The following is a 13,886-nucleotide window of genomic DNA, read 5'->3' on the forward strand; positions in this document are numbered from 1 at the left end:
TGACATAAATAATATGCTACAAATAACATTTTGTGTCACTAAGGATGGAGGTAAAAGCACACATCAGTAAAATCAAATGATCAAACAAACTATATAACCATGATTTTGTCAGTGAAAAGGTTAAACCAGGCTTCTTTAAAACGTGAATTCATTTCTTCACATATCCCAACAGACAGGGTTAAGGGACCAACAGTGGCAGTTTGGTGTCTTAGGGCTCGAACCCCTGCCCTTGTGATTAATAAGAAGCTTTAGTTGGTGAACAGGTGGGTTGTTTTTAAATGCACCTGTTCCTTTAAGACTTCCTCTCCAAGTTGCGTAGATCCTTCATGAATGAAACCACGTGACCAAACATCATATGACGTCTGGCCTCCTCGGCACAAGAGAAAGCGGATCAACAAGGAGAAGGTGGGAGTGTTACAACAATTTCCGAAGCAGCGTCGGCAAAAAAAAAAACAAAAAAACTTCACCTCCGTCGCCTCAAACTTCTACTTTTGTACCCGTGCCGGGGACCGGAGACGCTTACTGCTCACATTCGGTGAGTAAACGGCGTTGTTTATTTGTTTTGTTTTGGGTTTGAGGTGAAGCGAACTGAGTTAGCTGACACTCGCAGGCAGCGTCGTGTCGAGACTCCGCTGGCTTTGCGGATCTGTTTTGCTGAGTGCGCACGCTTTGGCGTTCCGACTCTCAGCGCGCGCGCGGCTGCGTGTGTGTATCAGTATCAGTGTGTGTGTGTGTGTGTGTGTGTGTCAGTGTATGCATGTTTGTGTGCGCGTGCATGTCAGCGTGTTACGAAAGCGACAAGCGAAGGGCTTCGCTTATTTAAAGGCGCTCTAAGCCGTGCTGATTCATCACGATCATCATCACGGGGTCACATACCGAGCCGCGCCGTGTTTGTCTCGGCTGGACATCCACCCAGAGGAGCCCGCTAACAGCGACACAAAGGGGGACCTCACTGCTGGAGTAAGTCTCAAGCTTATTTCCCCGAACATTTATTCCAGGTGTGTGCAGATGTTTGTTTGGATGTGATCTGGAAGAATGTGATGCGATATGCATTAGTATTGAGGCACCTCTTAATATACGTGTACCTTGTGTTTATATATGTTAGCTTTGTGAAGAAAAACGCGGCAAAACATCACTATGTCATATATATATACGTGTGTGTATATGTATGTGTGTGTATATGTATACAATATAATTACACATACATATAGTATGTATGTATTTATATATACACACACATAAACATACCACACACAGGGAGATCTAGACCTGTTCACACCTGGAAAATAAAACCAGAATATACCAGTGTCTCATCCCATCTCGCCTCATCTCACCTCGTCCTCTCATCCTCAGCTCTCTTCGGTCCTCGGCTCAGAGGTAACGTTGAGACAGGAGACATCATGTTTTGACCAGGTTTTGGAGTTAGCTAGCTTGTTATTTCCCATCAGGAACTGAAAATGACAGCCAGGATCCCACCCTGTTTGCCAGCATAGTAGTAACTAGATAGCTAATAATAGCACGATGATGTTAAGCTTACTATTTCCAGAAGGTTGTAGTCCGTGGTCATGTCGTCTGTTGTTTTTGTTTGGAGGTCGCTCATTAAAGCAGCAGCAAGGATATAAATTCACACTTCACCCATGATTATTTTATTTATTTATTTTCCCCTCTCCATTTGCTTGTTTGTACAAGTCTATGATGAGCTCTGATGTTGTACAAGAGTCTGAAAGAGGCATGTGATAAGGCATGTGATAAGAGAATTAATGTGCTGATGTATGGATGGCATGTTTATGGATAATGTGTGTGTCTAATTGAGAGATGATGAGACTGTATGTGGGGTTAAAATGCTGACTAATCAGTTGCTTAATAATCAGTTGGTTTTGGGAGCGTGACCCTGGTACGAGGAGTCTCTACATTGATATCGAAACATTTGTATGCCTCTGCACACGTTTTCTGGATTTTAGAAGGGGAACCTTGCAAAATGCCCAAACATTAAGTGATACTAAATTACTGGTTTGTTTTATATGCATTTTTGGTATGACTGAAAACTATAAAATGCTAATTGTATTTCCTAGATCGAGTATCCCAGTGTTATGAAGTCTCAATAGATGGCTAAAGGATAAATCGGTGTCCGTCTCTGCCATGCCACACTCCTCATGATGGGAAGAGGAAAGGCCCAGAGATTCCACACTAATTGCCACAAAGCTCAATTAGGGTTTTTTTTGTTTTTGTTTTTCCTTCTATAAATCAATTAGCAGATTGATTTACACGAGTAACATGTAAAGGGGCTCTGCAGAGAAACATCCTTCCTTTTAAGAGCCACATCCAGCATATTATCCCCAAATCGTCTGATAAAATTTGAATTGTAATTTGTGGTGGTGCTGCAATTAGCAGCGCAAATGGTCTGGTTGAGAGGCCAAGGAACAAGTGTAATTTGATCAGCCGAGTACTTAGGCTGCACTTTAGGCAGTGCAATTTTTGCTCCACATTCACTTTCTCCAGCTTAATTGAGCACTGACCGATGTTGATGGGCAGAATGTGCTGATGGCTGAACAGAAAAGCTAACAGAGGAGAGAAAGAGATAAGATTAAGAATGTGCGATGGGGCCGGCCCGAGACGAAGGAGAACAAGAACGGTTTTGTCTTCAAGGCATTCTCTCACTCTCTCTCTCACTCTCTCTCTCTCATGAAAAAAAAATGCTGAAGCAACTGAAACGCTTCCTCGCTTGACAGATGGCATTTTCACTCGTTACTTAGCTTGCTATTTTATGAGTTTGATTAGACTGAAGTGTTAAACGTATGCAGCAGGTTTATGGGGCACGCTTGTAAGACAGTACAAGTTTTTCAAATCATCCATGTAATGCACATTATACATGCATGCACATTTAAGTTCTTATAGAATTGTGTTGGGTCTGTTTTGTGTTGTATTTTATACATTGTCTTGTTGTCTTGTCAAAAAGACCAGATTTCCATTTATAAAAAAAATTGTCTCCTCTGTGATTGTGTAGCTTTTCAGCCAGATGTTTGAATGCGTGTTAGCTTAAAGCAAGTGTTCTTTTTTTTTTCTTCTTCTATTTTTGCTTACTTCCCAGCATTGAATGCTGTACATGCAACTTTTGAAGGGAAAAATGCGACCCTTGCATCACCGCTACATAAAAAAAGAAATGTGATGGTTTGCATTTACAGTACGAGTTTTGCAACAGATGGCAGTTTTTGTGCTTCCTCTTTTTGCTAACAGGTAGTCTAACCTCCTTTTTTTTTTAATAACTACTCCTCTTCTGCTTTTTCACTTCCAGAGCAAACATGATGACAAAGAATAAAATGTCTGTTTGGACTGCAGTCACTGCTGATTTAAGTTCAGTTACATTCTCTAGAGACCTCGGGTCATGCAGTTATGTACCTCGTACTGTTAGAAAAGAAAGAAGCAAAGAAGCATTGTGCCTTTCTTTCTGTTCGCACCAGGTGTAGTAAGAGGGAGGCGAGCAGATTTGAAACTTGGCGAGGCGCTGAAAAATGTGTCATCTGTCTTTTTTTGGAAGAGCAATCTTAATTTATTAATGAGGTTCAGCGGCACATTTTTTTTCTTGCTGTAGAGTACTCAGAATGAGTGATGCGTCACCCTCCTTCCTTTTCTTCTCCTTTTTCTCAGCTCTGCTTTCTGTCTGTTCGCGTTCTGTTCAATAAATATATGTTTAGTGGCTGCAGTTATGAGGACGAATGAATGGCGCAAGCCGTTTAGTGAGTTAGGTGCAGGCAAGCCTCAGATTTATCACCATTTGTGAAGGAATTGCTAGAGCGCTCTGCCTCATCACGCCTGGTTTACACACACACACGCTTCTGCGTCAGAAGTTGTTTTATGCTTATGTGTGTAGCACCCATCATGTAACCTAGACTTTTACACCCACACACGATCAGGAAGCTTAATGAACTACATCTTTATAAGCTTTTCTCTGCTATGTGTCTAGTGCCTTAGAGTAAATACACGCTCAAGGTGATCATTAACTTATGTGTGTTTAACCGTGCATGTTTTCTTGTCGTGGCAACAGTGACCATCGTAAACGTCCTTTCCTGTTCCGAGCCTGGACCAATTAACTGTGACTGATTTTAGAATTGACGAATGATAATATTTACGCATTGATCCGTTCGGCGTTGTTTTCATCGCAGCGAGTGTGGAGCTCCGTGGCCGACTGTGTGTAGGTATGTGCCAGGGATCCGGAGGGACAAGTTTGAAAGCTTCCACAAGATAAAGGGACCGAAGGTCTCGAGAGAGGGAACGACAGACAAAGGAGGGAGGGAAGAGGACTTTGGGGTGGCAGTGAGGAAGGAGAAGGAGGGGGATCAGGAGAGTCTATTTTTTCCACTCTGTCTCTCTCACTCTTGCTCTGGCGCGCTCTCGGTAATGATGAAATAGGTTGTAAGAAGATGAAATAGGTTGTAAGACGCGTAATCTCTCCTCTGCAGTAGAATATCTATCGCATTTCTCTCTCCTGTTTCATAAAGGATAGAGAAGAGAGAGCTGTGCACGATTTAACGATGGTTTCTGTAGGGAATCTTGCACATTTCACAATGTTCATTTGTCACAAACTGCTGTTTGAGGGATTTCTTGCTGTGGTTTGTTTGAGTTGCACAATAAAGGTCATTTAGAGGAAAACAAATTGCTGTAGGTTTAAAAAGTTGAGGGTTAAATAAGAATTTAAGCATAAAAAGGCCTGCTTACAGCAATTCCCCTTAATTAATCTCAGTAATTGACTTTATCGTATTTGATGGTCCTCCTATGCACCTCTAAGGAAAGATTAAAGCAGATTCATATTTTGTTTTCCGAGTGTAAGAAGTGAACGGATCACACTCAAAGCTTCACTTCATTATCTTTCACTCCAAACGTATTATTAATAGCTGTTCACATGCAGAAAAGTTTTATGGATTGTTCACTACTCTCTGCTTATTGTCTATTGCAGACAGAATTTTAGTCACGACATCTTATTTGACCCAGTTGGGTTGTTCAGTGAAATGTGGATATTCATAAGGTCTTGTTTTTTTTTTGTGGCATTGAAGGCTTTCTTGGACTGCCGGGCTGGGCTGAATGTCTCCGAGTTGCATCATCTCACCAGCAATATGCCGCAGTTTTTACCCGCAGTGGCACGCTGCTCCTGCCATGCTCCAGCTGCGAAACACTGCGAAAAGAGAAAACAGGGCGACCAAAACTCCTTCGAAAAACACACAGATGGAGAACGAGAGAAAGGGGCCATGTTGTTTGTTGTTATTAGTCTTGTCAAGGACAAGCAGGTGTCTGAAAGTTGAAATGGACACATCTCTGAAAAGATGAGCTTATAATTATAAAACCATTTCCTACCAGCATGCGGTACAGTGACCCGCATCCAGACCTTAAAGAAGTTTCTAGGAAGGAGTGGAGACAGGAAAAGAGAAAGAAAGTGAAAGCGGGAAGAGGGGGGGGGCAGGAGTAGTGAAAAAGGGAGAGGAGAATACAGTGTGAGGTGGTGGTGGTGGTGGTGGTGGGGGTTTACATGGTGTTGGGGGTTTAGGTGGTGGTGCGATGCAGGTTCATGTTGCCAGTTGAATACTGGGAATAGTCAATGCTAGCCGAGTTAGGAGCAGCTTGAGCAACGCTGTCTGTCATGATCACATTCACTCCCAGACTGAACATTCATTTGTGTGCGCAATCAAATATACTCCACGGGCATCCTGTAAAACTGTTACGCATCTCTGTCCGTAACTGAGCTCCTGCTGACTCATGCTGACTTTTAGTGTCATGGCCTGGACACTGGGTTGAAATGGGAATACATGCTAGTGCAGAGAAAAGAGTCTTTCTATGCAGGTTGCTTAAGGTCTGTAAAATTTAGCCTCAGTATGGATAGTAAATTAAAGAGGTAATTAGTGATTTAAAAGTCTGAACACTTTGTAATCACGTTGCAGTAAATGTCAAAAAAATCGATTCATGGGGAGGAAACCCTGTCCTGCCCGCTGCCCTGCCCCGGATTCTGAACAAGACAAACAGCAAAGTGTGGTGTGACTTTAACATGGACATTGAGACATTGGACTGTGTTTCTTAAATTTTGGTTCAAAGAGACTTCAGACACTGTGTGCAATTCAGAGGAAAGACATTCAGAGGAAATGCGATAGAAATTTTTATATCATTATATATTCACTCTATAAACTCTTTCATAACTTTCATCATTTTTAATGTTTCTCTTTGAAATGTTTTCTTAAGATCAGGTCTGAAGACTCCTTGGCTAAACTGTTTTATTCTAGTTCACCTAATGTTTTGGATTGTCATGTTGTTTGACATACCTACAGTTCATCCTGTATATTGTACAATTAAACTGTTTTCCATTCAGAATCCATAGGGAGTATAATCTTCTGCACTCGATTGTACATGCAAATATTTTAATAGTAAATATTTTAATAGTAAACATTCCAGTAGAAAATATTTCAGTATCAAGTTTATCACTTAGCACTTACAAACACTGCACCACAAAATATCACTCTATACTACAGAGCAATGAGATTAAAACTAGCTCTTAGTTTAAGACCGGTAATTAAGATACTGTCCTAGCACAGTTCTATAGGAATTCCCACAATGGACTGACCAGAAGGTTCATTTGCTTTTTAAAAAAAAATGTATTTAAAACATTCGTCTCCATTAATGCGCCGATTCTAATATGTTATTGTTTCTATAGTAACAACACCTTCACGGGGACTTGTGCTCCATGGCAGATGCTCCACATAATGTAAGACCAATAACTAAAGGATAAAAAGCTGGTATTGACTGATGAATAACCTGTTTTGTTGATCTGGAGATTTATTTGATGTTTTATGGAAGAAATCTCCTGTGTTGGTTTGTTTTACGTTTTCCACCATCCATAAAATTGATGATTTTTGTTGTATTAATGGAAAACAGGATATAGTGCAGTTTTTGGCGAATAATTCACATCAGGTTTGTAACTGTAACTATTTTGCTTCTGTCTAAAACTAGATCTTTTGATTATTTTCCTCTAGCAGCATGCCTCTAAATGATTTCCTCCTTACTTATCAGTCCATCCTTTGTGTTTGGTGTGAAGATTAACATAGTACTTCTGTACGCAGATGAAACTGAGAAACTGCACGGAGATTAACTCTCCTCTCTCTCGCTCTCTCTTAATCCATCTTCAGGCTTGTTTATTTCTTTCGTCCGTTGCTGTTTTTTGTGCTGACCTAGAGGATCAGAGGAAAAAATAAGATTTAGTTAACTTTATCTCTGTGTGCCTATAAAGAGGTGGGTGAGGGGGAGCAAATTAACCTACGAGCTTCACTACTGGAAAAAGCCCTTACTAAATAAAAAAATGCACACACCCGCTTCCTGACTATGCACTTTTTTCTGCTTGTGTTAGAACATTTTTGCCATCACAGACTTATACCTGAGATGAGAGAGTGTGAAGATAGAAAGGCTTTACTTCTCCACCCAATCTTAAATCCTGCACAGTTCCCCAGCTCCGATATCACTTGTCTTACTATCGTTTTCTTGTCTTTTGCTACTTCCCTTAATATTTCTGTGTCCCGCGTATTTCAAGTCTTGTTTTCTCTTTTTTGGTTTTTCTCTCTCTCTCGTTCTTCATTTATTCACTTCACACTTGAGCAGAGAGACTGCTTTTAGAAATGTGGGTGAGAGGGAAGACCCCTGAAAAGTAGCGTCTGTCACTCTGCTCTCTTTATAAAAATGACGGTTCACAGATGTGCTTTTGTCTGAAGATCAGAGTTGAGCTGTGTTCGGAGGATAAACAAGCACCTGAGTTTTATGATGTTTATTACACCCTGTCAGGCCTTACAATTCAGCCCTATGATTCATTCCTTTTAATGGGACTGATACGGCTGCGGCTCTCAGGCGAGCCAAATCCCTTTACTGTGCGTGTGTTCAACTGGTGTATTATCGAGCTGTGCTTACCAGGAACTTGCCAAAGACATCTGCACTTCATACGAGAGCATCAGACAGGATTAATAAGGCTAAACATGGCCCATTTGAAGGAACAAACAAACACCCACACATCCAGAATTAGAGTATCCCATGTGCTTTTGTGTTCTGTTTGCCTGAATTATAGGGATATGATGTAAAATCTGTTATACAGTAATATGAACAGTCTTTATCAATGATGCTGTACGTGTGTAACTTGTCACATTATGTCTGTATTTTTGTGATCTTTTGTATGTTTGTAATCTGGGTTCTCCAAGTCTCCTCCCACCTAATAAAGCATGCAGGTTAATGGATTGGTGTAAATAAATTGCCGCTTAGTGTAACCATCAACAGCGTTAATACCATAGGAAGAAGACTGCTAATTGCTTTATACTGCTTATATGAGTTGCTTGCTAGTGTTTTTTAAATCAAATGGGGCCCTAAGGAAGCCTTTGTTCCACACAAAGCTTGAAGCCCAGTTATATCTTCTTGAAATCCCAACCAAAGTTTGCGGTCACATCATAGGAATATATCTAAGTGATCTAGTCAATCTTTAGAACGTTTGCCCATTGGGAGCCCGAAGCATGATTTTTGCTAGACTTCGAGCAAGACTTTGAGAAGCACCAACCCCAACCAAACCCAGTTTGTCAGTATGTTCTGTACTGGTATTCTCCTAAAACCATAAATCACTCAACTACCTCTGAATAGCAAAGTCGTCCAGAGCTCCTCTGCGATTATTTACTTTTTAACCCGTATTCCAGCACATCTCACCTCCTGCATTAGAATCAGCTAGTGGTACTTTCAACCAGTCTGCCATTGAACAATTGACAATCCAGACTGTGGAAAATAAAAGAAGCTATCCAGGAGGAAACGGGTCAGAGGAAAGCAAGTTCTTTGATGTGTCTCACATCCAGTGGTGATATGAAGGACTTCTTGAATGTCCAGTCATTGTACTGTGGTATGGCTAAACATGGATAAAATAGAAATTATTATGCCATTCCTCCCATCCAGAGAGCATGACCAGTTTAGCTTTCTCTGCCACAGATGTTTGTGGCATGGTCTGATTCCAATGTACTTATTTATTTATTTATTCTCCACCACACTTCACTGCATTGATCTTTTGTTTGCTTAACAGCTCAATCTCACTTTTTCAGTCTGGATTTTGCAGTCTAAAATGAGGCAGATCATGGTGTACCTCATGGCTTATAGCATAAATGGTTAGAACGTGGTTTCCTCTGGAGATGGAAATCACTACCATAGAGTTCCTACTCTAGAGTCTGAACTCCCGTTCAATTAATTACACATTTGTACTCTGACTGAATGCCAAACCCTCGTGCACCTTAATCTTTTAATTACCCCTTTATTCCAAATTCTCCTCCTGTATCTGTTCTGTCGTCCCTTTTTGGTTGAATCCCCCCACCTTCTCCTAGCCGTTGCCGGGCTCGTTTGGTTGTCTCAGCAATAGCCGAGTGGTGTGTTGACGGCCTTGCAGTTTTGTAGCAGGGGATCAGCGCAGGAACTTTTTCTAATTGGCGGTTTTAGTTGCGCTGGTTGCTGAGTTCAGGGCTTTTCTCCCCTCGGCGCGACCCCAATCCTCCTCCCCGGCCTCTAAGCTCCTACAAATGTGTCGAGGATGCAGTTTTGGCCGGGCTCTTTTCCTCCAACCCCTTTACAACACAAACACACACACACACACACACGAAACCTCCTCACACTGGTTCTTATATGCTCTGTGTCTCACTCTCACTTTACAGTGCCTGGCTTTAACTCTTCTTTTGTCTTCCCCTTTTGTGGAGGAGGAAGACACACTCTCTTCTGTAGACCTGTTTTTTGTTCAGTGGCACTTTTCTTTTTCTTTCTTATCCCGTGTGTGTGTGTGTGTGTGTGTGTGTGTGTGAGTGACTAAACTCTAATGAAGTCAGCAGTGTGAGGGCTGATGAAGGGAGAAGAATTTAGCATACACCTGCAGAAGGCCACTATGACCACCTCAGCACACTCATCCTCATCTTCATCTTTCACACATATGATGATGGTGTCTCCTTCCAAGTCATACACGCATATCACAAATAAAGGATATTATAAAGAATCCAAAAAAATCGAATCAATTTCAATTAATGCGCTTCTGTTAATGTTAGCAGATGGTGCTCAGGTCAGTGACTTTGTGTCTATTCACATTTAGTTGTCTATTTTGAAGTTTATACTGTAAGCCTTCTTCTCCATTAACAAGACTAACAAAAGGTGTACTCGTGTTGCTTGTTTCTATATTATCCGAACAATCGTGCCAAATTATCACTTTGATATTTATTCCAGTCGTTATCATGAACTTATTCACAGAATAATTCCATAACAGCATGTGTGCTGCTAAAACACACACAAAGAGTGCCTTTATCAGAGGTAATGAGGTGTGTTGGTGCATCGGGAAGACGTCTGTTTCTTGTCGGTGACCTCTCTTCACAGCGGAATATTAAACAGAATCGCCATAAGTGGTGTGTGGGGTGGTGCGTGTTTTGTGTTTGTGGGTGAGTGGGTGGGTAGACGTGTGTGTGTGTGTGTGTAGGTGGTTGGATAAAAGCAAGGAGTTATGAGGTTGCCCTTCTGTCTCTCTTGTATGATCTTTCTCATGCGTTTTCAAAGCCAGGTCCTGCTATATATTCCTGTGTGTGTGTTATCCTTCAGTTCTTTCTGCTCCTGTCTCTCTATTATCTCCTCTTTCCGTCTCTCACTGAAGATACCAGTCTGATCGGGTACAGAACAGCTGCTCGAACGTAGCGACCAATCGTTGCAAGCTGCACTATTTAGTCCACGTGGGTTGAAATTGAAATTTAGGCTAGACGCTGCCCGCTGTGTGCACCATATGGACGTGTCCCTTTTTTTATTTTTTCTCCTCGTTCGTCTACACATGTTGTCCTAAATCATCCTAACCTTTTTGGTGTTCTCAATGGACTTGTCAGTGGAGTAAGGAATGTGTGAGCTGCTGTATGTGGTGTGTGTGTGTGTGTGTGTGTGTGTGTGGCAAGCTGGTGCATGGTACAGGGGGGTGGGTCGCTGGCTGCCGGCACTAACAGAGCAGGGGCTGATGGGGGATGGGGATCGGGCACTAGGGAAATAAGACGAGGCCTGATAAAGATGAAGCCCCTCCCCCTCAGGTTGGTGCGTGTTAATCCGGTCTATTGTGTAGCAACGCTTTTTCTCAAAAACACTGGAGTGGAAGAATGCAGGAGGGAAACTGTTTGCTAGTTGCAGTGGTATTACAGTCTGATTAGAGTTGGGTTATTTTTATTCTCTGCAGCTTTGTTGAAATCTGTTGCACACCAACACACACTATGAAAAATGTGATTTAATGCATTTTACAAACTGGCAAAATATTAATTGTTTCTTCAGATCATGTGTGTAATTATGTAATGTAACCCTTTAACCTGCTGATGTGAACAATCTTATCCTACATACACTCGCTGTCCACTTTATTAGATACACCTTCACATTCATGCAGTTATTCAGCCACTGAAACTGGACAGCTGAGATTTAGCTCTATGTTTTTCACATTGCAGCTTCCGAGATGCTTCACTCACTACGGTGAAAAAGAGTGGTTACCAGTCTAGGCTTTCTCCTGTGACCTTTCTCCTCAAAAAGGTATTTCCCTCCACCTTACTGCCTCTGTTTTCTGCCCCATACTATTTGAACTCTATGTAGTGTTGGGTGTGAAGTCCCAGGAGAGTAGCAGTTTCTGAAATACTCAAACCAGAATTAATTCACATTTACTGCATTTAGCAGGTGCCCTTATCCAGAACGACTTGCATAGTTATCCCAGCAATTGGCAGTCTGGTGGATGTAGGAATCGAACTCACAACCTCCTGACTGGTAGTCCAGCACCTTAAACACTAGGCTATCACATCCCTTCATGCAATTCATGCTATAGATCACGCTTTTTCCTCATTCTGATGTTTAAGCATGATCTGAAGCTCTTCAGCTGTATCAGTTTAAATGAAATTCTGGATTTCTGTAAAGCTGCTTTGTGCCATTGTCTGTCTACATCGAACCGAACTGAACGCACAGTGTGTCTGTTCCTATTAAATTGGCCATTGAGGGTATGATTTTATTACTTTGTTTATTTTTTGCAAATGAAATTCTGCAGGTTAACCAAAACAAAAGGGAAAGTATGTTTTTGTTAAACATAATAAAGTGGATTTGTTTTGCCGTGCTCGGTCACTGATTGTGGCTTTCGCAGTTGCCCCCTCTTCTGTGTTCCGAGGCGGAGACGGACAGGTTAATCAGTCTAATCCTGAGCCTGTGGCCCAGTGCGCCGCTCTGAAACGGAGGGATTTCAGATGGCCTGTGCAGGATAAAACACACACTTGTCTATCTCTCTTGCTCACACTCTTGTATAGGACCTTCTGGGATTAGTAGGTTCTCATTACTCGGAGCTGTAGTCGTCCCGCCTGTGATCCGGTGCTGGAAATGGGTGTAGTTGGTGGCAGGACTTATGCAGACGCTTCTTGAGAGCTTCTGCCAGGAAATGACTCCCTGAGACACACACACACACACACACACAGGCCCTTAATCTCTTAATATGCACCGGGTGTGTTTACTACTGAGACGAAGGTCAGTGGTGTCTGACTTCGCTTGTGTCGTCCCAATGAGTGACGGCTTTAAATAAATGAAAAGCCCGCTTTGAAAAGCTCTTTCGTGTGAAATGCAAATCCTGGGCTTTTAAAGCTGATCTTGAGAAACCTGTACTGAGAGTGATGGGAAAAGTAGTCTTGCTTGCTTGCAGCAGTCTTTAATCACATATTTGTATACTGCCTTCTCTAGATTATTTATACTTTAATAGGAACACGTGTACATTCATGATTGGCTGAATGTATCAGCCATAAATGTTAGATGAATGAAACAATTTGGACTTTGTGCCTCTGTGGTTGTTATTTCAGCATATTTTCAATTTTCTCTGAAAATTATTATGTCTAGGGGGGACACGGTGGCTTAGTGGGTAGCACGTTCGCCTCACACCTCCAGGGCCGGGGTTCGATTCCCGCCTCCGCCTTGTGTGTGCGGAGTTTGCATGTTCTCCCCGTGCCTCGGGGGTTTCCTCCAGGTACTCCGGTTTCCTCCCCCGGTCCAAAGACATGCATGGTAGGTTGATTGGCATCTCTGGAAAATTGTCCGTAGTGTGTGATTGCGTGAGTGAATGAGAGTGTGTGTGTGTGTGCCCTGCGATGGGTTGGCACTCCGTCCAGGGTGTATCCTGCCTCGATGCCCAATGACGCCTGAGATAGGCTTCAGGCTCCCAGTGACCCGAGAAGTTCGGATAAGCGCTAGAAAATGAGTGAGAATTATGTCTGACTAGAGTCTTTATTTTTCTTTTGAAATGAATTGAGCGGTGACTCAGGAGCGTGATGTGCTTGGCACCACGATTAATTCTGTTCATCTCTGTCTCTGTTGCTACATACCTTCTGAAAAGGTTGTCTGTCATCTGTACATGGTAATTGATCCAGCTAGTAAAAAGTTTCATCAACCAGATCGCACCTTAGCCTGTATGCGTGGAATGTGGGATTTGTACAATTAGATTTTATTTAGTTAGGTTGTTGAACCTACTTGTCTGCCAGACTGCCTCACCAAACAGTTATTACAATGAAACCAGTTGGAACGGGTTTACAAGCATTAGGAAGCCAAGTCTCCAATCAGACATCCTTGAAGTTGAAGAGCTTTCATTATTATGGATTCTCGGACTAATTAGCACACCGTGTTTTAAAGTATTTCGGCATGAACTGTGCAGTTCACTCTGGGGTGTGTGTGGCAGTAAGTAGCTGTGTTCTGATGTTTGAGGCACAGTGCCAGCTGAGGAATGTGATGGAATGTGCAGAATCATCCTTGCTCGATCCCATGATGGTAGCTGGAACAATGGCTGCTCTTCATGGGAACACCCCGGTGCTGCAGGGGTGTCCTGTGTCCCA

General features: G+C 42.2%; 1 protein-coding gene across 5 annotated transcripts in view; it reads left to right on the forward strand.

Annotated features, from left to right (window-relative positions):
- The first annotated feature begins 355 nt into the window (after positions 1 to 355).
- Positions 356 to 13,886, forward strand: part of mafgb (v-maf avian musculoaponeurotic fibrosarcoma oncogene homolog Gb) — a 34,916-nt gene continuing 21,385 nt past the window's right edge. Inside the window, exons 1-3 of one of the 5 annotated variants that reach the window (XM_027163320.2) lie at positions 414 to 535; positions 751 to 960; positions 11,487 to 11,568. Coding sequence is in view for 1 of the 5 variants with exons in the window: in XM_047806179.1 (XP_047662135.1) it covers positions 356 to 535 (180 nt within the window). In the remaining 4 variants the exon portion in view is untranslated. Of the gene's footprint in view, positions 536 to 750; positions 961 to 11,486; positions 11,569 to 13,886 lie in introns of all 5 variants that reach the window. The other 4 variants (XM_027163321.2, XM_047806185.1, XM_047806179.1 and 1 more) reach the window with 4 other exon arrangements.

This window comes from Tachysurus fulvidraco, chromosome 2 (assembly GCF_022655615.1).
Source record: "Tachysurus fulvidraco isolate hzauxx_2018 chromosome 2, HZAU_PFXX_2.0, whole genome shotgun sequence".
Classification (NCBI taxonomy): Eukaryota; Metazoa; Chordata; class Actinopteri; order Siluriformes; family Bagridae; genus Tachysurus; species Tachysurus fulvidraco.